The 25,566-nt window shown below is 33.0% G+C and overlaps 1 protein-coding gene across 1 annotated transcript; it reads right to left on the bottom strand.

Annotated features, from left to right (window-relative positions):
• Nucleotides 1-3,611: 3,611 nt before the first annotated feature.
• LOC132717545 (neurogenic locus notch homolog protein 1-like) lies at nt 3,612-22,821 on the bottom strand (the record flags this gene model as incomplete). Its single annotated transcript, XM_060701032.1, is given in 9 exon segments — nt 3,612-4,034; nt 5,340-5,511; nt 9,184-9,294; nt 16,646-16,756; nt 18,544-18,651; nt 20,409-20,519; nt 21,762-21,872; nt 22,271-22,381; nt 22,797-22,821. Coding segments are annotated over 9 exon segments (1,257 nt in total), but the record flags the coding sequence as incomplete, so codon positions are not given.
• Between the last annotated feature and the right edge of the window lie 2,745 nt (nt 22,822-25,566).

The following is a 25,566-nucleotide window of genomic DNA, read 5'->3' as shown; positions in this document are numbered from 1 at the left end:
ATTTATATGAATTATTGCAGGAATAACTCTTTTATTCACACACATTTCAGCATTCAAAATAAAATGTGAAAAGGAAACTCTGATAACTTTACTTAAATTGTTTATGATGTCCGACGTCAGATCATACTGCATTTAAGTCCATTAAAATTGTCAAAGTTGAAATTATAAAGTTGGATTTTTAACGTCTGTGGTCATTAGGTGAAATTTCTAAACTGTCATTTTATTTTATAACCCTGCCATGATTTCCAGGATACGAAAATACAATGTAATTGTAGGTACATCTTATTTAATTAAAATTATTATACATGTACATGATGAAGCAAAGAAGAATTTCAATTTATATTACACTCAATATCAATTTCTAGTTTATTATCTTTAAAAAAAATGAGGACAGTTGTGTAGTTCAAAACAACCAAAAATAACTTTAAAATTCTGAATTTCAAACTATAAAATGGAAGTTCAGAGAGTCCTCAGTAAAATGCAATTGTCCCACAGATATGACGGGGTTTATGATAAAAACACAGGAAGCGGCAATTTAGTGACCGTTATTTAGACGTAGAATAGCATAACAATGCAAGACAGATTGGAGAAATAGTCTGTTTAAATTACTGTAGTCGTCTGTTAGAACGACTGTAGCAAAATGACACCAAAACCTCTGATACCCATTTATAATTCCATGTTATCTAGTTCCCGCTTTTCATTAAACGGCACCTCGAATGTGTCACATTGAAAGTTCTATGATTACCTCATCTGTGGGTGTTGATTAAAAATGTCAACATTATTATGATTTAGTGGTGAATTCTGTTTAAATCGGCGCAAGGGAGCACTTGCACCTACCAGAGCCGTCTTTGGCACTCATATGTATTTATGTTTCGGTTTTGCAGTTTCAGGCGTTTTTTTGTTTTTTTTGGTGTTTTTTTTTTTTTTTTTTTGGTGTTTTTTTTTTTAGAGGTGGATATGTGGATAAGTTTTTTCTGTTTTCTTTACATTTCTTTGTTTGCCTGTCGAAACCTTGTACCGTCCATGAACGGGCTCAATCAAACCGAGCCTGCAACATTTTCAATTTTGACGTGTTGGACTTTCTTTGGGGATTCTTATTTTCTCTATTGTATTGATAATCATTATCTGTTTGTTACGGTTCGGTATACATAAAATATGATAAACAAGATGAACAAGGAAAGGCGGCGTTCAATGAACGCAACCCCACACGACCCAGGAACAAGAACCATTGGCAAGGAGCCCAGGAGGATTCTAAACAAAAACGGGACAGGGCGCAAGGGAGAGCACGGTTAGGCTTATCACTAAAATCTAACTGAGAAGGAAATCAAAGAAAATAAATGAATGATTAATAGGACCACTAAGTAAACGGGCACAGGGGAAGGGGAAGGGAAATTCGGGGCAGGGGGAGGGGGCGAAATAAAGCTAGGGGCAAAGGGAAGATACTTACCATAGACAAGAAAACAACAAGGGACACAAAAAAGGTGTCACCAAAAACAGTATGAAACAACAAAACATACACCTTATACATGTATAAGTCTCTTAATCTGTTCATTTGAAAATTCTGATCTTCTCAATGACTTTTTTTAAATATCCGCTACTTAAAATTTATTTCAATTAAAATATGTGACCCTTCCCTTATAGTTACACAGCATATGGCTGGATCACAATAAAGTTCCTTTTTAGTAAATCAATAAAGTATGTCAAGAAGACATTTAACTTTATCAGTAAGTTTGATATAGTATTATATATCGGCAAGCGGTGAAAAAGAACTCTTGAAATATTATTTGTACAAATACTGAATAATTTGAAGTGTATTTCAAATAGTTTCCTTCAATATTTCTTTCACGTTCTTAATTGTCATATAAATAAGCATGTATAAATGAAGTCAGTATTTTACCCAAGAGTGACATTTGGCAGTCATTAGCAGTAAACAAGAAGGCAAACCACCTATTGATAAATGTTGAATTCATGTATTAAAACATTTAAAAAATATTAAACAACAGTACTTGTGTGGAGCCTATTTGCTACCATTGCATATTAGATTAAATACATTGATACTTTTAAATAGTATTAAATAATGCACAAATTTATTAAAGAATAATGAATAGACTTATTTCCCCCGATATTTTTGAATTTAATCTTCATGCGTAACCCACACTTACCTGCTAGACACACTGGTAGCTACTACCAGCTTTCACCGAATCGATTTTTTACGATGACGTCATAACATGTCCGCCGAAGATAGATAAGACAGTAAAAATTTGAAATAAATCGCATGTATGCGTTAAGACAGGTGCAATCTAATATTTTTTCTAGGAGAAGTTAGTACTAGAATTTATATTCTATTGATCTTTAGAGGACATTGAAGTTACTTTCAGGTTTAAGCAGTGAAAGTCAGTCCAAACTATCGATAGTGTTGCCTGTAAATTTTCCGTGCGTAAAAATGAAAAATGACAGTTAAAATTAGGCGTAACGGTTTGACAGTAAGAAAAAAAGTCTGTAAAATGGGTCAAACCGTTCACGCCAAATTAATTAGGCTAGTCGACAGAACGCTGGCTTTTTGTCAAAATTACCCGACTAAACGGCAGTTTATTCGAAATGAATGAATATTTTTTTGTATTGCATAAGTCATATAAATATGATCAAATTATATTATTATTTGTAATAACTGTTCAATCAAAACGTCATATAAAACTATAACAAACCGTTTTCCAATATGTCAAATTCCAAATCTAAATGCAAGTAATTGTTCTGCAGAGTGCTCTCTTTATTTTTTGTACGGAGTATTTTCATTGGTCTAAGGTTTATACACGACCAATGAAAATACTCCATACGAATGCATCCGTTTATACATGTGTACTTTCATTTGGGATGGAGAATTTAACAAATCGAGAAAAAAACGGTTCGTTATAGTTTTATATGATGTTTGGATTGAACAGTTATTACAAATAATAATATAATTTGATCATATTTATTGCAGTTGACATGGTTTTGAGAGGAAGGAGAGTTTTAGACGGGGGAGGATGGCACGGGGTAGTGACCAATCAACACGCCGAACACCTATGCATAGAGTTCATTTTACATTGAATGACACATTGACGTTAATATAAGGTCAAGTCGCGCTATATGATAGCGTTATACTATAGGCCCGTCAATACAAAGTGGTTCTCTTCACTTCAAACGGTATTTTTGGTATGTAATAAATAGAATATTAAATTCGTGTAAATTCACTACTGAATTTAATTGTAATATAATTTTATTCATCTCGTTCAATAAATTCAGTATTAAACTTACACTCATAATATATCCTATATTGATTTTAGAGGAAAGGAATAGTGTGGAGCGTGTAGAATGTGAAATTGAACATAATTATAGGCAAAATAAGGTTATTTTTACTTTCTCCTGTGCACTCGTCATTCCCATTTGGATGGGCATAATGTCATTTTAACTTTAATATTGGTAGTTTTTTCTGATCCACTGGAATCATTATAAAAATAATAAGTGACCTCTTGAAAAAAATAAACGTTACAGTAGTTTCGTTTAAATTAGTCAGATATTCTATCACAAATTTTATAGAAGCAAAAACAACAACAACATATCTAAATCTGTTTTGGAATTCAATAACTTTCATAAGGTTTCATCCACAAACAAGGCTCAACACTTGTTTACCGAAATAAAAACCATCAAAAGCATAATTGTCAGAATTATATATCGAGTGATCAAAGTCCTGAGTAACACTATGATCCACAGCGTCGCCAATACCAAATACGATAGTAGATACATTTAGTGATTTAAGCAATAATAACTGATGACGAATGTTATTTTGAGAATATCGGTATCCGGTTGTACTTCCGGTCATTATAACAGCTACATCCGGTACACGAGGGCGTTCACCGCTTGCTCCTGTAGCCAGTTTTATACCGTAGTACTTTTGAAGTAAATGATACACAGCAATGGAAAAGTCGGAAGTAACATTGGATTTTGGAAGATTCAAGTAGTAAAGATCATGCAGAAGGCTGCGTTTGTCCGTATGTCTGAAACAAGATAAAGAATAATAAGGCGACAAGTTATATTATAACCATTCACTTTTTTCGAAATGTTAATTTCCCATAGGCCTCTTGGAGTTATTCTTACTGTTATTGCAAGTGTACCACGTGACTAAGAATTGTACAATGTTACATAGGTAATAGTACATTGTAACAGTATAAAATCTGGTCACTTGATCTATTTTCTAAATAAAATGAAATAAAATGGCTGCAATTTTTTCTCGACTCATTCTTATTTTCGAAGTTCACCACGATGGGGCATCACCAGTGTAACTATGACACCCACAAAATTTAGTTGTTTGCACCCTAGAGTGCTTTTTAAAATGTCTTTTTGTCAAATAGTCAAAAGTAAACATCAGTTTTTAACGGAAGTAATTGCAATGGGAATAAGTATGTGTCAAACTGGAAAATGCAGACGCCTAAAGCATGCAACAAAAAATTATTTAACAATTTTTATTAGTGAAACGTTACATATATGGTGGACAGACAAAGGATATCATCGTTATATTGTAAAAGCACTTTGTCAAAAATCATACGAGTCAGAAGGATCAGATTTTACAGATCATAAACGTATAAATGGGTCAGTGTTTTGTTTTCTTAATAAAACACAGCTTATTGTATGTTTATGACTGGTAGATATCATCACTTGCTTAAAGAATAAAAGAGAGAAAAAACTTCTCAAGTAGGCCTACAGTACCCTTAAAACTTAAAAGGTAAGTTGTTACTCTTCGTTTATTTTTGTTACAGTAAGATTTAGTAGACAATTTCAGACCATCACAGTATTTGTTCGAGGTAATCAAATAAATAACACATGTGTTTGTGAGTAACATTAAAACTATTATCCCTCGGTAAAATACGGTTACCCTCGGCTACACCAAGAGTAACAGTATTTTCCTCGAGATGATATTTTTACTGTTACCAACAAACCAATGTGTTATTTATATAATACTAGCAGATCAATTTATGCATACTAAGTCACGTTCAATGGCAAATATGAGCCTTAATCATTTACTACCAAGGCAAAATTGCGAAAGTACGTGATCGGTTTGATTGAGCCAATTTATGGACCTTTCCGGTTTTTCGTAGCGGAACATTTAGCCACACCTTTTCCATTGATTGCTAGGTCAACTGCTCACAAACAGTATCACAAACATAAGCACGTGTTCTTTGTGCAAACCAGGTCAACCAGTGACTATGTATTATCTCAGTGTAGCGATTGGATAACAAGTTAGATAATTTACATAAAACTGTAAACACCGGAATACCATTATATTACTATATAAGTTAACTTACGTGTTAAGTTCCCAGATGCTATGAACCTGAGTATCGTAATAAGCCAAAGCAATCTGTATCCCATTGATTCCGATTGTTTCCGTATTGTTGAAAAAAGAAGAAAGAAACCCTTTAGTATTCCCATTTCTATTAAACTTGCTGTCCAACAATAGGATTACATCTCTCTTACATTCTAAATTTAGATAAAGAAGAAGAAAACAAATAAATTTAACAAAACGAAGACAATGATACAATCGTTTTTGTATTTTTTCGGGAGTTGGGAATACGGAGCCATAAAAGTGACATATTCCATTTTTTCCCGGGATTTATTTCGTTTTTACGAAATATTTATTCGTAATTTCGAAATATTAATTCGTTTATACGAAATAATAATTCGTTTCTACGAAATAATAATTCGTTTTAACGAAATATTAATTCGTTTTTACAAAATATTAATTCGTTTTTACGAAATAATAATTTGTTTTTACGAAATATCAATTCGTTATTACGAAATATTAAACTTTAGTATATAAAGTTACATTTCATTAGCGTCATTGGTACAACATACCTCTATGTGATAATGGTATACCTGGTGACATGTTCGGGGGTCTGTACTCGACAGCGAAAGCTGCCTTTTGTAGCCTTACGAGCGGATGGACCCTCAGTAATGTGATTCCGCTTTGTCAGCCAAGTTTATTTTCACAAAGTCTTTGCAAAGTGAAAGTAGGCCAAAATTCATATAACAACAAAGCTCACATTGTTATATGATGAGCCATTTGCAAGTACACTTCCAATTCTATGTTTTAAAAACTATTTTAAACCAAAAAAATGATAACAATAAGAAATTTACCTTGAATATGCTACATTTTTCTGAAGACCAAAAACATTCTGTTGCAAATCTTTATGCACATTTCATGAATGGCAAAATCCAGTTTAAAGTCTATTTTAGTGCAAACAAATGCTATTTTTTGCAGAAAATACAAAATACTTAAAAAAAAACTCATATATCTTAGGAAAGTAGTTAATCTGACCTTGAAAAAACATGGCCTCCATGACATGTGTAAAGAAGTAGTACCATGAAAATAAACATCATTTACCTATTTCTTGTGTACATGACAAACAGACACACTTCACTGTTACACATAAAAAGGTTAGATTTTAAAGTTTGGTTCAGTTTTCATTGTAATTGTAGTTCATAAGGCTATAAATGATGATTGTTTTCTTGCACTACTTTTTTACAAAAAAAAATAATGGAGGCCATGTGCTTAGAAAGACATGAGAAACTGATTTATTTGGAGTTAAGTTTTGAAAGATTTTTGTATTTGCTGCAAAAAAATAGCTTTTGTTGGCACTAAAACAGACGTTTAAAAGGATTTTGCCATTCATGAAATGTGCATTAAACTTTGCAACAGAATGTTTTGGTCTTCAGAAATGTAGCACATTCAAGGTAAATATTCTTATTGTTATCATTTTTATTTTTGTTTATAATTGTCCTTAAAATATAAACCTGGAAGTGTATTTTCAAATGGTTCATCATTTTACAATAAGAGCTTTGTTGTTATATGAATTTTGGCCTACTTTCACTTTGGACAGACTTTAGTTAAAACAAACATGGCTGACAAAGCGGAATCACCTTAAGCATAGGCTATAGATAGATATCATGAAAACAACAGAAACTTTGATCTGCAGTTTGAACATGAAGTGTAATGTTTTTTATGAATGGTTTTAAAACAATTCAACAAAAATAAATATATATTGATCTCCCTAAAAATTAATTAACAATAGTTTTTTTATATATTACCAATGTCAAATAGCTTTCATATCTTTTTCTCGCACGAATATGATATTAATGAATTTCCTCATACCTACCTAAAATCCAGGTAACAGTCTTCTATTATATTGATAAATACTGTATCACCATGTAACGCGTGTATAACAAACTAAAAAAATCCTGAAATTGGTCTTTTGGAAATTCATCCCATTTTTTCATTCCTGAGTGTGTTTTACTTTCAGTATTGAAAGAAACCATTTTTTTTTAAATTTGACATGAAAAATACGCATGTAATATTACTATATTATAATATTAGTCCCTTTTGTTACTATTTGTATATTTGTTACATTTATAACAGACTTTGATATTTCTATTATCTATCTTCTGTTACTGAAACAGAGCACAGTACAGTCATGTCACATAACATTTACAAGTCTTGTAAGTCTTGTAAGTTTTGTTTGTATTCAATGGAATTACTTTCCTTACCAGGTAGGCATCAGTGAAAGCATTTTTTATATTAAATATTTTCCCCTCTTTTTAATTATGGACAGTGCATAAGACAAGTATAAATATGCAAAAAATGGTTTACTAAACATTCCGAAAAAATCTACAATAGTACTTAATCTGAATATAACATGACCTGTGCGTAGGAATAATTTGGTAAGGTATCTGTAATGAGCACATTTATTTTGCGCGGAGCTTCTCAATTGCTGCATTGCAGCAACATTTGTACTTGTACGACAGAGTGGTGACTTTGTCGTATTTTTGTGCTTCATTCTGGCGTCCCGAGAGGCGAAAATACGACATGGCACATATCAGCCATCATAATATTTCGCATATTTGTACCATTTATTATAAAGCATTCAATCACTAAGATATGGTGGCACAGTTGTAATTTCGCTCTGCGAAGTGTCAAACGAAATTACAACTGAGTGACTACTTTGTCGTATCAATATTTTGTTTTCGCCTTAAGACCGACTAGACGCCAGTCGAAAACACGATCATACAACAAATGAGTCGATTTTTTGCCTAAAATCTGTCTTATGGTCATGTTTTCCCTTGGCGCCCCGCGTAGCGAAAGTATGACAAAATAGTAACCTTTCTTTTATGGTTGCTGATTTGTGCCATTCGTGTTTTCGCCCCGCGAGCCCGCCAAGCGAAAAGTCGAAAATTAACAAGTCAAAATGGCGGGAGCGCGGAGCGAAAACTCCTAATAAGCGAGGGCGCGGGGCGATGTTTAATAAATTAAACTTCGTCCCGCAGGATGCAAAGCGAGATTTAAGAAATAAAACGGCGGGGTCGCGGGACGAAAACACGTTATTTAGCGAGGGTGCAGGGCAAGTTTAACTTCATCGCGCGCCCCCGCTTATTAGCGTATTTTTGTCCCGCGACCCCGCCAAGCGAAGAGTCAAAATTAAATAAAAGTTAAAATGGCGGAGGCGCGGAGCAAAAACACGCTAATCAGCGGCGAGGGCGCGAAGCGAAGTTTATTAAATAAAATTTCGTCACGCGGTGGCGCGTAGCGAGATTTTATAAATAAAACGGCGGGTCGCAGGACGAAAACACGCTTATTATAGCGATGGTGCGAGGCGAACTTGAATAAATCAAACTTGCCCCCCCCCGTCCTTATTAGCACGTTTTCGTCCCGCGACCCCGCCAAGTGAAATGTCGAAAATTAACAAGTTAAAATGGCGGGGGCGCGGAGCGAAAACACGCTTATTAGCGGGGTGCTAATCAGCGTGTTTTCGCTCCGCGCCCCCGCCGTTTTATTTCTTAAATCTCGTCTGGCCCCCTCACGGGCGTAATTTTATTTATTAAACTTCGCCCCTCGCCCCCACTTATTCGCGTGTTTTCGTCACGCGACTCCGCCGTTTTAACGTGTTAATTCTCGACTTTTCCTTCGGCGAAAACACAAATGGCACAAATCAGCCATCATACTTTTAGTTTTTCTTTTGTTTGTTTGTTTCTTCTTTTTTGCCTGGCGCCCAGCGGAGCGAAATACTACGTATCACAAATAAGCCACACGAAGGACACTTAGTTCGAACATCTTAACTTTAAAGCAAGCTTTTGACAATTAACACGATGTTGACATACCTGCATCACATCTTAGTCCCACGTATCCATAGTTACAGCTACATTTATACGAGTGTCCAATATGTGTACATGTCCCGTGCACACATGGATTAGACGCACATGGGCTTGAAGCTGGATTATGAAATTAATAAAAAACAATAAGACATTTTTCATTTTTCAGCTAACAGTAAAAGTATTCAATCTATATATTTAATTTAATGTGCCAATGTAATTACATTAAAGGCACATTTGACCTCAAAAACAAATGTATTTATTGCAGGTTAAGAGTTATAATTGTCCGGTTAAGTGAGGTATAACATAGTTAGCACGAATATTTCGTGCTCGCCGGTATTGATATGGAAAGGCGGGTAAATCGCCACTCGAGGACTTGAGGACTCGAGGACAATATTGCATTGAACACATCGTATTGTGCGCGTTACACATTTTTCTTTATGGAGAGTACACGTGGTGAATGTCCTTCAAATTATGGGAAGGATTTAATTGATTTTAAATCATTTCTGAAAGAAGAACTTTCTACTTTCAAAGAAGAAATAAGAGAGGAATTTTCTGGGTGTTCAGAGAAAAGCATTCGCAAGTTTCAAGAAACTGCCAGTAAACGCTCACCTGTTGACTTTAAATATAAAGGAAACAAGCGACAGTACGATTTTAATTGTGAAGTTTTAGAAGACATTGAGCGCGTGCAGTCTTTAGTGAAGTCAGGAGAACAGTTAAGTTCGCTTCAGTTGCTTGAGTCTACAGTGCAGAAAATACATAAGAGGAATAAACTTGTCAGGTTAGCAGACAAATCCCCTGCTGGGTGGGGTACCGTCGCAGAATACGAGTCCGACGAATTGGCAAGTGATAGCGACGATGATCGTAAAATTCGTAGAGCCGAGGCAAGGGCATTGTCAAAGAAGAGAAAGTTATCCAGTAGTCGAGCCTCTGCGACTAATCCTATTTCTACTACTACTAGTAGCCAATTTGAAACTTTTCGTCCCTTTCGGAGAGTCCAATGCTTCGCATGTGCAGGTTTCGGGCATGTCAGGGCAGAGTGTCCAAAGTTTCAACAATCTTCATCGTTTCAAGGACAGAGATATCGTCCCGTTCCCGACATCAGCAGAACTTCCCCGGGAATTATCACGTACCAGTCCCCAGCAGGATTCAAGGGCGATAACCGAGGAATGTCATTCAAGCCACAGCCAGCCGAAACAAACTGAAGAAAGACAGTTTAATGATATAGATGAGTATTTTTCAGCTCATAGTATTTTTTGTAATTTTTCAGTAAATGAAGTTGAAACTGATATATTATGTTCACATTCAAGATATTTTGAATTTCAGTATGTTTCTAAAGATGATAATTTTGAAGTAAATTCGGGCGTAAAGGGTAGACTGAGATTACACGCTGATTATTGGTGTAATGTTTTAGAGGCATCTGATTTTATTTTTGACGTAGTAAAAAATGGTTACGTCATACCTTTTAACAATATTCCTCAATCATATTTCATGAAAAATAATAAATCTGCATTTGACCATTCAGATTTTGTAACTGACGCAGTTGCTGATTTAGTTAAGTCTGGCTGTGTGTTAGAAGTGCCTTTTCAGCCTTTTTTGGTAAACCCTCTTTCAGTGTCTGTGAACAGTTCGGGAAAAAAGCGTTTAATTTTAGATTTAAGTGTCATGAATACATTTGTTAAGAAGGAACATTTTAAATTTGAGGACTGGAAGGTTGCGTCAGATTATTTGTTAAAGGATGGTTTTATGTTTAAATTTGACATTTCATCTGCATATCACCACATAGATATAGCCACAGCACAACACACTTTTTTTGGATTTTCATGGAGTGAGAACGCTGAGCTTAAATATTATGTTTTTACTGTATTACCTTTTGGTTTGACGTCGCACCGTTTATTTGGACTAAATGTTTAAGATCTATTGTAAAATTCATTCGTCTTCAGGAAATCATATTTTTTTTTGTTTTTAGATGATGGGTGTGGAGTAAATAAAATGTTTGAATGTACTCTTAAAGATGCTGATTTTGTTAAAGATGTCCTCATCAAAGCGGAATTTTTGATCAATACTCAGAAATCGATATTAACTCCAGTTCAAAATTTAGAATGGTTAGGCTTATTATGGAATTTAAAGGATAATGTTTTAGAAATTCCCGATAGGCGTGTGAAAAGCGTAGTACAGTGTATTACCTTTATCATAGGTAAATTTCCTTTCGTGTCTGCGCGAGATATGGCGAGGTGTACTGGTAAAATTATTTCACTGATTCCAGTATTAGGAAATGTGTGTAAGCTCATGACCAAAAATCTACACAGAGCTATTGAATGTAGGATTAGTTGGAATTCAGTTATAGATGTTTCGAATTTAGGAGTAATTACAGAGTTACAGTTTTGGGAGAAAGCATTTACTATAAGGCTGACTAAAAAGTTATTTGTATCTGATATAAGTTCAGTAACAATCTATTCTGATGCAAGTCAACACGCATGCGCAGCTTACATACAAGGTTATCCGACCGCCGTTTGCCATAGAAATTGGTCTCCATTTGAACAAAATACCAGTTCTACCTGGCGGGAAATGACCGCTATATTGTTTGCCTTGCAGAGTTTTCTCCCTTTGATAAGAGGTCGTTTACTCAAATGGTGCACAGATAATCAAAATTGTGTATCTATAATTGAAAGCGGTAGTATGAAATCCGATTTACATAGTATATCGTTATCTGTGTTTGAATTGTGTTTGAAAAATCAAATATCAATTTATATGCAATGGGTTCCCAGAGATAAAAATTTGTACGCAGATTATTTGAGTAAGCTGTTTGATTTAGATGATTGGGGAGTTTCTTTGGCTTTTTTCAATTTTCTTGACGCTATGTTTGGCCCTCATACGGTTGACAGATTCGCAAATCATTATAACCACGTGGTAGATCGGTTCAATTCTTTAGTTTGGGTACCGGGTACAGAGGGTGTGGACGCTTTTTCTTTGGACTGGGCAGGAGAAAATAACTGGCTAGTTCCACCGATAAACATGATTTCAAGAACTGTTAATCATATAATTACATGTAATGCCAAAGGGACGTTGGTAGCTCCATTCTGGCCGGCGGCTCCTTTTTGGTCCATGATATTTGGTAATAACGCGGTTATAAAGAGCAAAATTGCGGACATTCTTGCATTTAAACCAAATTCTGAGATTTTTGTACAATACTTTAACCAAAAATCTATTTTTGGTTCTGATAAGTTTTTAAGCAAAGTCTTAGTAGTGCGTTTTGAATAAGAAAGAACAGCTGTGTAAATAAGTTGCTGTTGCAGAATTTTATTTCAAGATTGCTATTAGATTTTGATAATTAGATATTTCATCACAAAATGAAAATTTAGTTTGTTAATCGGCAAGTGTTAGCGATTTGGTGTTAAATAACATTGATCAAGGGTCAAATGTACACAAAACTTTGTAAATAAGATATTTTGTTGCATAATTTTATTTCAAGTTTAGTATTAAACTTTTGACAATTAAACATTTTATCATAAAATGAAAATTTAGTTTGATATTCGGCTAATGTTAGTGATGTGGTATTTTAAACACCTTGACCGAGGTTCAAAGGTGCATAGAACTACGCAAATAAGTTGATTGCTGCATAACTTTATTTCAAGTTTGATATTTAACTTTTGAGAATAAATAATTTTATAACAAAATGAATATTTAGTTTAATATTCGGCACGTGTTAGTGTACAGTATAGAACGATATTGACCGAGGGTCTAAGTGTGCAAAGAACTATGCAAATAAGTTGATTTGTGTCTACTTTTATTTCAAGTTTTCCATTTATTTTTTTAAAATAAGATATGCTATCGCTAATGAATTTTTAGTTTGATATTTGGCAATTGTTTGCGTTAAGGTATTAAATGACATTGACCGAGGGTCACATTGCTTAAAGGACTATTAATTTTTGATAATAAGATATTATATCATAAATGAATATTTAGTTTGATATTCGACACATTTTTGTTTGTTATTGAATTTTTAAATAAGATATGCTATCGCGAAATCATTTTAGATCGATATTTGACACATTTTAGGTATATGGTATTACATAACATTGATCGAGGGTCAAAATGTATAGCCGAGGGCTTGATAACGAAATCGAGGATTTCGTGGAATCGAGGATTCAGTTGTTATGATTTTGTTATTCATGTACAAGTTAATATATTTTCTCTCCTTTTATACATTTCAGAAATATCATTGGTAAAAGATTATTTTCTGATTGTCAACGGGATACGGAGTTGTCTTCCCTGGCTTCCAAGCTTCCAGACGTTTTACTTAAGTCCAAAGCTTTTAATACTGGAAAGTGTTACCAGAGAACATTTAAACTTTGGAGTATTTGGGCAAGTCGTCACAATCTAATCTCATTGCCAGCTAAAGACATTGATTTTGGTTTATACTTAGTTTCTTTAATTCAAAGTAATAAATCGTCATCTACAGTTGATGAAACATTTTACGGCGTGAAATGGGCGCATGAACTAGCTGGTTTTACCAATTCTAATCCTTGTGGAAGTTTTGTAGTGAAATCGGTTAGGGAAGCTGCACACCGGATCCTGGGTCATTCCGTTTCTAAGAAAGAGCCAATAACGTCTGATATTTTTAATCAAATGGTTTCTCGTTATTTAGGACATAATTCAAATACAATGAATTTAAGAAATGTTGCTATGTGTCTTATTGCGTACGCTGGTTTTTTTAAGATTTTCAGAACTGTCTAATATTAAAAGATCTGATTTGGTTTTTCATGAAGACTTTTTATCAATTTTTATTGAGACTAGTAAGACTGATATTTACAGAGAAGGGAAAAGTTGTTTAATCGCTAAAACTGGATTAATTACATGTCCAGTCACTGTATTAGAAAAATATTTGAAATGTGTAAATTTGTACGAAGACGATAGTTCTGAAGATTTTATATTTCGTTCAGTATTGTATCTTAAGTCTCGTAATGAGTATAATTTGAAAGGTTCTAAACCTTTATCTTACACTAGAACCAGAGAGGTTTTACTTGAAATGTTAAAAGATTTAGGTCTAGATAAGACCAAGTTTGGACTTCATAGTTTGAGAAGTGGCGGATGTACAGCTGCTGCTAATTTTGGTATACTAGATAGACTATTTAAACGACACGGTCGTTGGCGTAGTGAGAAAGCCAAAGATGGCTATGTGAAAGACAGTATAGAAAATTTATTATCTGTGTCAAGAAGTTTAGGTGTTTAATTTGTCGAATATTTTATGATTATATATAGGCTGTTCTCATAGCTAAAGTTAATTGATATTGTATATTGGTTACGACATTATGAACGTTATAATTAAATTGGTTAAAGTTTATAACTCTCTCCTTTGTTTTTCTCGATATTGAAACAATGCGAAGGCCTTTATCCTACTTGAGTGTTGTTGTTTATTCTGCCTAAGACTGAAGGTTTCACAACTCTTATTAGGTGATAAATAATTTATTTTCGGTTAAGCAGAGCGAATTAGAAAATAAATGATTTTTTCCTTTATTCATGATTTTTATAACATTCATTCTCTTTTCCATTTTAGAACAGGAAATCATAAATTACCTGTTGAAATAGGAAGGTGGCGCAACTCACATCTTCCATATGAAGCGCGTAAATGCAATCTTTGTATGTTAAATGAAGTCGGTGATGAATTTCACTATATGTTAGTGTGTCCTTTTTTCTGTTTGCAAAGAAAGCGATACATCCCAACTTACTTTTTCAGTAGACCAAACGTGTTGAAATTTAAGGAATTATTATCAACAGAAAATTTTGATCTTCTTAAAAATATTGTATTTTTAGCACGTTCTATTATTGAACACTTTAAGACTAATAGCTAAACAAGACAGGCCTAACGATTTTCTAAGTTAAATCCAAATGAATTCAAGTTCTTCCTCATTTTCATATATTGCTCCCTGACTATCTTAGTAAACGAACGATTTAATATTTATAGCCTTTCTTAGCGGTTGTAAATATTTGCAATATCGTAGTATTGTCTATGTACGTGAAAAGCGTGCACCTGTAGTGACGTATTAGTATTTTCTCACGCCACCTGATATTCCTTTGCATTAGTTTTCATTAGTATGTATGATAATTTGATAAATAACTATACAATTTATAGAAGAAATAATAACAAAATGTGTTAATTATTATTTTTTTTTAGTATCATAATGCTCTATACTACTCTTTTGTTACACCTTTTCTATAAGTAAACATATATATTGTATTACATACATGTATGTACATGTACTAACTATTTATCAGTTAATCATAAATGTATATTTGGAAACATAAACAACATTTCAGCAGTTTTGACAATATAATTACTGTCCCCATGTGATGAAAAAAGTTTAAAGTAGAATTTGTATTATGTATCATGTTACCCACTCTTTATTTTATGTTAATCAGTCATATTGTTACTATTGTGACGTGGCTTCTAATAAAAGTGATTGTTGTTGTTGTTGTTGACAAATAATAGTTAACAAAATCATGTTAGATGCATATTACCTGAATCTATACGGAAACATTATTAAGAATTAATACCGGTACCAATGAAATAGACAAAAACGGAAGCTCTAAAGAACGCACGAAACGACAGACACCCAAATGTCGCAGGCTAGTTTTAATTGATCATGTGATAATTGCAAGCTATTTGAATTTGGATCTTCAAAACCTTTACAAAGGATTACAGTGTGAAGATAGATATTTAATTCATTAAGCAACATCGGTCAAGCCTTGACAATAGACTTGTCATATACAGCCACCATGTTATGGTTCAGATCTGATGATTTACGCCACTTGAACACATGCTTAAATTTTTTTTAAAAAATCACTATATTTATGCATTAAAGGGACTCCACTGAGGTTTTTAACAAGATAAAACTGGAAATAATATTTCGGGATAATGTTTGATGTCATGTAGATCTAAACTTGTGTATAAAATTTCAGATCATTCTCTCATTCTGTTTTTCCAGAATAATTATTCTGACTGTGAAGAATGACCCAAAATTGAAAAGAGTTTCAACGCTTTTCACATATATAATTAATAATAATATAAATTATGCTATAAACAGCACAATTACGATTTTTTTTTAGTTTATTTCTTAATTGTTTTACATATAAAGTGCCTCAGCTAATCTATGTAAGAATTTAAAATTTTATTGTTTCGTGATTTTGTACCTCAGTGGAGTTTCTTTAATGTTGGATATTGCTTAAGCCAGTGTCGTACATGGCAAGTTTCAATTAACCTTGTCAGTTGCCCTAAAGTTGACCCACACGCTTCCTATTATTCACGTTTTTAATCATAATGCGCTATGTGCATGAACAAGAAACATATACTTAACAATTATACGTGTAGTTTTACATACCTCATTCACTATATTATGTATATTATAAACATTATTCTTTGACATGATAGTTTAATACACATTTTATTTTGGCGTATTCCTTTGAAACTTACTCTTTTCGCAATGGTGTCCGTAATATCCATTCGAACAATGGCACTGAAAAGTTGTTCCATATTTCAAGCAAAGTCCATGAATACATGGGTTTGGGCTACATGGATTGGGAACTACAAAATAACGATTTCTTTTTTATATGTAAACTAGTGTTTTATAGTTTTCTGATACCATTTTAGGTTATGTTATTAATACAATTTCAATTTCGATCGGCTTGCTATACTCGGCATTATTTTCGCATTATTGGTCAATGTGCGTTATCACAGGGGAGGAACTGTTACACGAAGGATGGAGTTCTTATGATAACTTGTTTGGAATTCTTATGATAACTTGTTTGGAGTTCTTATTATAACTTGTTTGGAGTTCTTATGATAACTGTCACGGAGTTCCTGGATAACGTTACGGATTTCTGTGATGCTAAATTCAACTTTGATAATTAAGCTTGCCCTACATATTGTATTATGTTTACAAAAACCTTTAATTCCATTTTCATCGCCTTTTTTAAAAAAACAAATCTTGAAGTTTTTAGTAAAAATTTCAAATTACTTGCTCATTTGTACTTATTGACCTTTTCATGTGATCTTCGTTGCTGTACTTTAATTACGTAATTATAATGGAGTGTTGCAAACATAAAGCCAAGGCTAATAAATATATACCCGATTTTTCAAATTTCCCGAGGTTCTTGTGATAACTCAAAATATACTATGCAGTTCTTATGATAACTTTTGTTACTGCCACTTATTTCAACATTTTCATGGAACTCCGTGACAGTTATCATAAGGTCTGCAAACATGTTATCATAAGAACTCCATCCTCCGTGTAACAGTTCCTCCCCCGTGGTTGTGATGAAACTGATTTAAACAGTAACAAGAAATTTCGAGATCTGGACTGATGGTTATAAACAATATTGTAATATTAAAGTCTGATCTCAGGTATTTAATTGGTCAAAAACGGGTTCAAAATGTGGACTGACCAATGAAAATCCTGAGATTCGAGCTTGAGATCAGGAAAAAGTTTTATAACCTCATTGTAGTAATTTAAATAAGATATAAGCCTCAAACTGACCAATAATTAAAAAATTGAATTCCCTTCGGCGCTATATAATTCAATATTTTACATACGAGTATCTGTTTACATGTACTACATAATGGTTGGTAAGTTACAGCATTTATGTTAATATTCCTTAAAATTTTGAAAATGTATTTATAAGTATAAAAGTTGTGATGTAAACAAAGACGGTAATTTACAATTGATTAACATACTTACAATCCACGTAAAATTACAAGAAAGAGGTCAAAATATGCAAAAATAGCTCTTACTGCGTAAGTCACGCAGTAGAAATACGATGATACATGCTGCAAAATCAGTCATTTATCATACATATCATGTAAATTATTACTTGAATCTTGTAACTTTTTACTTTTCTAAAATCTTAGTAGATCTACCTTTTTCACAAGTTTGATTTTCTTAAAAAATTTTGGCTCATCTGGAGGCGTACAGCTTTAAAATGAAATGGTTTTTACTACAATTACCATTTGAGCCGTGTCGTGACAAAACCAACATAGTGCGTTTGCGACCAGCATGGATCCAGACCAGCCTGCGCATCCGCGCAGTCTGATCAGGATCCATGCTGTTCGCTTACCAACTCTATTACAAGTAGAGAAACTGATAGCGAACAGCATGGATCCTGATCAGACTGCGCGGAAGCGCAGGCTGGTCTGGATCCATGCTGGTCGCAAACCCATTATGTTGGTTTTGTCGTGACACGGCTCATTTTATTTGGATTACCAGCTTTCTAACCCAGATGGTATTAAAAAGTTACACATCTCATGATTATTTTTCTTAAAGATAATTAAGCTTATTATTATATGTTATAAATAATTAAATAACTTTATCATACTATCGCAATAAAATCCTGTATATCCGGCGTTGCACGTGCACGACGTTGCCCCATTTGATGTTGAATTACATACTCCATGTTTACAAGGCAAGAGTTGGCACGGGTCTTCTAAATAAAAACCAAAAAAAATATAAAATGAAGTGTCACAAAAATAGTTTGTTTGTTTTTGTTTTGTTTTCTATTTCTTCTTCTTCATAGAGAGATATTAGTTAGTACACCCACGAAAGTATCTCTTTTCACTTACATATGAAAAAGGAAAGGACATGACATAATAAAGGCTTAAGATACTTTATGTCATTATTCGTTTACATGTAATAATTCATTAAGTAAAACGAAAATAGCAATAGCATTGCTAGAAAGAGTCAAGTCGCAAGACCTGGGACTTATATTTTAGGAAATATTTTCGCAATTGGTTCTCTAAAAGTTTAGATGAAACCTCTTTTGAATTGTAGGAGGCGTTGCTTCCAGTACCAGCTGTTTACACCCGCCGACATAGAAAAAACTTATAAAACAGTATTTATTTTCTTTTTTTTCTGGTTCGCCTGCTAACATCAATTGCACGGTATGGGACCGTACACCCGATATAACCGTGTTTTGAGTCAAAACCAAACGGATGAAATTACCAAAGGTAAGAAAATATCTATTTTTAGCTCATATGAAAATAATTGATTTTGGTTTGATTCAATATATCCCTTAAAATAGGCCATGTATGAACTTTTTACAAGTATCAAGAAGAAAATTGATTTTGAAGAAATCACCGTTTCTTATAGGAGAAATGTTTCCTCAAGTACAAAATAATCAATTTTCTTTATGAGTCTCACATACAATTGTTTTCCAGACAATCAAATGACATATACAGCAGCAAATAATGCTCGCACCTAGTGTACACAGTATATATGATATTTGGTGTAAATCTTGAACTTTTGTTGATATTAGTATGTAGGTCATATCTGGCATGTATTAAGGGAAAATATAAAACCCTTGTTATATCAGTGTCATATGAGCTGACAAATGGTGGATTTGTTGTTGTTGTTTCCTTCTTTTTTTTTCTTCTGACGTTTGGATATTTTTTTTTTTCGATTTTGTTTTGATTCAAAACACGATAATATCCAATGTACAGTCCCATACAGTGACAGGGAGGAAATCGGAACTTTTACTTCTGCGACAAATGGTTCGATCCTCGGGCAAGGAGTAGTTTTTTTGCCGTGAGAGTTGATCTTGGACATTGAGAGCTAATGGTCACATATCTTTCTCCGCTGATTTAACAAATTATTTGTGATCACTTGCGGAGAAATTTGTAATTCTTGGTTAATCATCCAGGAAAGCCGGTTAAGTTGACCGACCGCCGCGATATTCACAAGAAAATGCGTTCAATTCCCATTTAAAACAACCGAACCAAACAAGTATTTTCTTTAAGTGCACTCTAGTTCTTGACACTTTTACAAAATTAACGGCGTTTACCTATTGTCATTGTGCTATTACCATTTATTTTACCAATACAGCTTCTACATCGTATGACGCCGAAATGTTATACCGCCATATTTGATTCCTATTTTACAACTATCTGACGTGAAAGAATATATTGCAAGTTTCGCTGCCTGAGAAATAAGCAGTGTCCTTAGTAGAACTTGAACCCGGTAGATGTTGATCCTAAAGCTTTTGTCTTACCACTTGATTACCTTTTACTACTATGAAGAAAGCAATTTGATCTTTGATCATAGTTTCATGCAATTCGATTTGAAGAATGATACTTGCCAAAAATATTTTAAGGCATTTTGAGTTGATACATAATCGTATCATTTACTAGTAATGTAAAATGATAATGAAAATGATAGTTTTGCAATGAATAAAGTAATTTGTTATACTTATATTGCAGTTTGTTCCATTGTAGCCATGGTCACATGTACACTTGTAAGAAGATCCAAGATCAGAACAAAAGCCGTGAAGACATGGATCTGGTACACAATTGCTGAATGCTAGAATAAAGAAAAAACATTTAAAGCTCATTCTTGGCAAGAAGCAAAATGGTGATATGGACACTATCGGTTTTATGTATATTGCATCACACGAATAAATGTGTTTGGTTTTATTTGGTTTAACTTAACGCAAAGTAACACCACCTCACATGCTGGAGCTAAGATATGCATAGAGTCTAGTAATTCAAACCAATGAAGTAGCTCATACGATCACAAAGGGATAAACGATTGCTGCAAATTCTGACGCCTTATCGTTTAAGGCAACCCGTCAGCCACAATACGTGTGAAAGTGTTTTAAAGCAGAAACGAGTTAACATTTACAGTTGCAAATGAACTTACGTTTGAAAAATCATTTTGATTAAAACTTTCTTAATTGTTTTTGCATCACCTTGTATAAGATCCTGTATGTTGTGATCAAAGTGGTTAACCACACTTAGTGAAATTATATATTATTACTTATAAATGTCGTTGACAGGTTATATGGCCCTATATAAACGGCTATTTGTAAATATAACCCGAGCCGCTAGGCGAGGGTTATATTACAAACAGCCGTTAAAATACGACCATATAACCTGTCAACAATCTTTATAACGAATCTATAATACAGCAAGCATCATTTTTTAGAGAAAAAAAATAAGATTTTTAGATTTCTTCATGAATCGACAGCAGCCGTGTATATAAAACTATATTTATAAACGTCACGATTATCCATTGAAAAGCGACGTTACAAACAAGTGCAGTATTATTAATGTACATAATTATGCCAATAAGACAATTTTCAAACATCGAAGAATATGTAAAATATGTACTGAAAATATTTGTGCATATTATATGTAATCATTTAAATATATGCATTCATTTCTTATTGTAAAGTTTGACTTAAACTTTATAGGAAATAGATCTGGATCTAATGTTGTTGATAACATAAATTTATTTACATGAAATGTTAAATTCAGATAGATCTATATCTTAATATATAATAATGCTTTTTGGAATCTACAATATTGATAAATCTTAATTTGAGCTTCATATTTATGATTTAAAACCATAAAAAATGTGTTACATGATCTTTTAAACATGGCAATTCCTACTCAGGACCTATACTACTATGTAACACTACTGACGTCATCATGACGTCATCATGAAAATCATAATTATCATTTTAAAGTTCACTGATATTTCTTTAATTAATGAATGAATACAATTAATATTAGGCGTAAAATGTTAGACTATATTCATTACAAGTATCGCAAGTATGTCCAGTGTATCCATGATTACATGTACATGTAAATGAACTTCCAGATTGTGAGCACGTGCCAAATTTACACGGGCTTGAGTGACACGGGTCATGGACTGAAATATAAATAAGTGTTGTATTCGAATACTGTGATCGTATTTGTATAAATATAATTGGTTTTTTTTAAGATCTCCCCGTGTTAAACAAAAAAGCTCATGAAAAAAATGGTTCAAGATTCTATTTTAAGTTCTTTTAGTAGTTATAGAATGGAAATATGAATGCAAGACCATAGAAAAATACTTCCTCATTGCCGCTCGCTATAATTTATTTTTACACATGTTTCCGTTTAATGCATATATTAAAGGGGAGAATTTATAAACAATACTGAGCCAACGATCAAGCAATGTCGTATACTTATATATATACGCATGCAATCATGTCTGGAAAATTAAATGACGAGCATTTATTCAGAAATATTTTAGTATTCGAAAAGATATAAAAGAAAATTCATTACATGTATCACAAATCCGGCCGGTGTATCCGTGATCACAAGTACATCTGAAGCTATCCGAACTTGTTGAGCACGTGCCAAAAACGCATGGGTTGGATATGCACGGATCTGGCGCTTAAATAAAGGTGATTTTACTTATTGAAACATCTGTCTCAGAATATGTACGAATATCGTATTAGTTTTAGAATATGTATTATTCAGATCCTATATAGAAAATCTATTTTTCCGAACTTTTTCATTACTTTGATAAAAATTAATTATTATTCTCGAATGAGTCAGAAGTGAAAAACAAAAGGGGCCATTATACATTGTTGAGAACAACACTAATTCTATTAGACTCGTACACAGCTACAAGATCTTTTTCAGACTCGTCTAGCGACTCGTCTAATATAGGTTTGACACCTGTGTATTCGTCCAGAAGAATTCATTGAACTCAATGACCTCATAAAATTAAACATGGTGCTTGCTTAATTTAATCATGAAAACTCAGCACTTTATAATTTGTTAATATCAATTTCTCTTTGTGTACCTGCTGTTGTTGTTAATGCAGTTGTTGTTGTTTTTGCTGCTGTTGTTGTTGCTGGTGTTGTTTGGGGCATATTACACAGATCGTTGTTACAACAGTCAATACTCAATGATCTTGAATGAAGCTCCCGTTTTGATCCAGTTGCACAATACTACATATAACCATAGAACAATTAGCAATTTACAATATACATACGGTCGTATTACCTTTGAAATTTTTAATTTATGCATTTAATGATTTTGACAGGCTGCCTATATTATAACAATCGAAATGACAATGTGAAAACGAAGTATGATAACAGAGAATGCGAAAATTCCTTTAAATGTTATTTTATTCCTTGGAAAAGACAACCTGTGACGTGCAATATTCTTGTTTAGATATCAAAGGTTGAAGTTCCAGATTTTGTTTTTGAACATCCAAGAAAATTCGGCATAATTCGTTATTATCTTCACCGATTTTAAAGAAAATTGGTCAATTTGACCAGGGAAAAATTGCACAGTACGGTAATAGACGACTAGTCTATAAACGAAGATGGAAACTGGGGCAGAAAGTCATTAATTGTAACTGCATCTAATCACAGTCACAGAAATTTATGAAAATAAATACAAACCGTTGAAGTTGCGCATCCGAGCATGTAATTGGTATGTCCATTACTTGATGACTTAATTGTTTTTACCATACAAATCTGGAATAGGGTGACATCAACAAAAACTTTAAATATAATAATATATATCAAAATAAAAGACTAGGTAAAATTAAAGAGACGTTTGAAAATGTGCATTCGCTTGCCTCATATTGCAAAAGTTATAATATCTATATTAAGTGTCCAGCTTTATTTGTCATCCAATGAAAACGCTGTACATATTTCTTTAAAATTGTGTGTGTTAATTTTCATTGAAGAACAAAAGTCGAAACTATATTGAATTCCGTTCATATTAGCCTTTTATTTTTCATAGTACTTCATAGAACCGCTTAGTGACGTAATAAAGTGAATACTAAGTTCCACTATAACCTATGACATAATATGATATTCAAAGAATACCTCATCTTTGTTACACGTCACCGTATTGCAGGCGGATACGTCAAAATGCGTTGTGTTGCAGCACAGGAACTTGAAATTCTATCAAATAACCAATATTAATTATAATATCCAAATATACCCCCTATATACTATAAAAAAACACAAGGAATGAAACGCCTTTTCCCCACCCGAACATAATTTACGCCGAACAAATCAACAAAACAAAACCCGATCAAATTATTCTATCTGGCCATTTCGATAAACAATACATAAATGGCATCAAATACCACCGATAACTTTTTAAAAATCGCGTAGCTGTGTAGGAATTATTCAAACATTTTCTGATTATTTCCTGCGATCTGAGGTTTGTCGCCGACTCCATTCCGTGACGTCACTGGATTTTGAATGGAGGAGAATAATATTTTATTGAAATTATTTTTAATAAGTTCCAAAAAAACAGGTATGTATAAAAACTTTTATACCAAATTATTCTATGTAAAAGTAGATTTAAACATCTTCATGTAAAACCTTTTTAACAATTACTTTTATAAATACATTTGAAAGGGAAACCCCGCAAACAAGAACGGTAAATCTTTGAAATAGTACTTTCGTTTTTAAAAAAAAAAATTGAGTACTTATTTGATATGGCCCATCAAAAGTAAATTCAGCCCTGTTTGTAAGAAATAAATCAGTCATTTGTTCTAGTTTGACAGTATTTTACTTGCAAACTTGTTTTTATTTTGGAACTTGTTAAAAAAATAATATTAATAAATATTATTCTCCTCGAATCAAACATCCAGTGACGTCACGAAATGGAGTCGGCGACAAACTCAGATCGCAGGAAATAATCAAAAAAAATGTTGAATTATTCATATATAGCACGAAATTAAAAAAAGTTATCGGTGGTATTTGATGCATTATGTATTGTTTATCGAAATGGCCAGATGATTATTTTCGTCCGTTGTTTTGTTGATTTGTTCGCGTAAATTATTTTCGGGTGGGGAAAAGGCGTTTTTCATTCCTTGTGTTTTTTTATAGTATATAGGGGGTATATTTTGCATATTATCGGTAATAGTGATAGAATTTTAAGTTCCATGTTTTAGTTATAGCAAGTGGTTTTTGTAAAAACAAAAAAAGTTACTTTAAAAATTAAATTTATTGTTTCAAAAAATATGAAAAAACAATAAAAAAATTACTTGTTAGTGTACAATTTTAAAATAATTTGAATGGGCCAATTTTAAAATTATATTGTTTTAAAACCCTTAGTCAAAATTAGGGATAAAAATTCAAAAAAAATAGTTTTTTTGAAATATAACCTTGCAATATTTCCCAGGGGCAAGTAATCTATATTGACTTAATACAACGTAATGTTAGTTCTAATTCTCTCCCCTGGCCGCAATACCGATGTTAATGCATGGCAGTAATAAAACCCATTAAAATGTTAGTTCAATATAATAAAAAAGCACGTCTTTCAGGGTAATAGTGATTATCAGCAACCCTTGAACTGAAAACACTCACAGTTCCACCTCGGGTGTTATTTCTGTTCTCGGTTTGCTAATATCCACTATTACCCTGAGATACGTGTTATTTTCTGTACGAAATCTGCTGTGGTCATAGTATTATTTTTACAATAGGTTTGCTGTTAAAGTAGGTTTGCTTTGGTTGATCATGATCATGTAAATACATAATTAGAAAAGAAATAGACGCTTGTTTTTGGTTGAGTCCATTATGTTTTGTTTAGGGGTGAAATGT

The sequence above is a fragment of the Ruditapes philippinarum genome, unplaced genomic scaffold (genome assembly GCF_026571515.1).
Source record: "Ruditapes philippinarum isolate M1 unplaced genomic scaffold, ASM2657151v2 ctg4213_1_1_1_1, whole genome shotgun sequence".
NCBI classification, from domain to species: domain Eukaryota; kingdom Metazoa; phylum Mollusca; class Bivalvia; order Venerida; family Veneridae; genus Ruditapes; species Ruditapes philippinarum.
The sequence above is the reverse complement of the archived record's forward strand: the minus strand, read 5'-3'. Positions and strand labels throughout refer to the sequence as shown.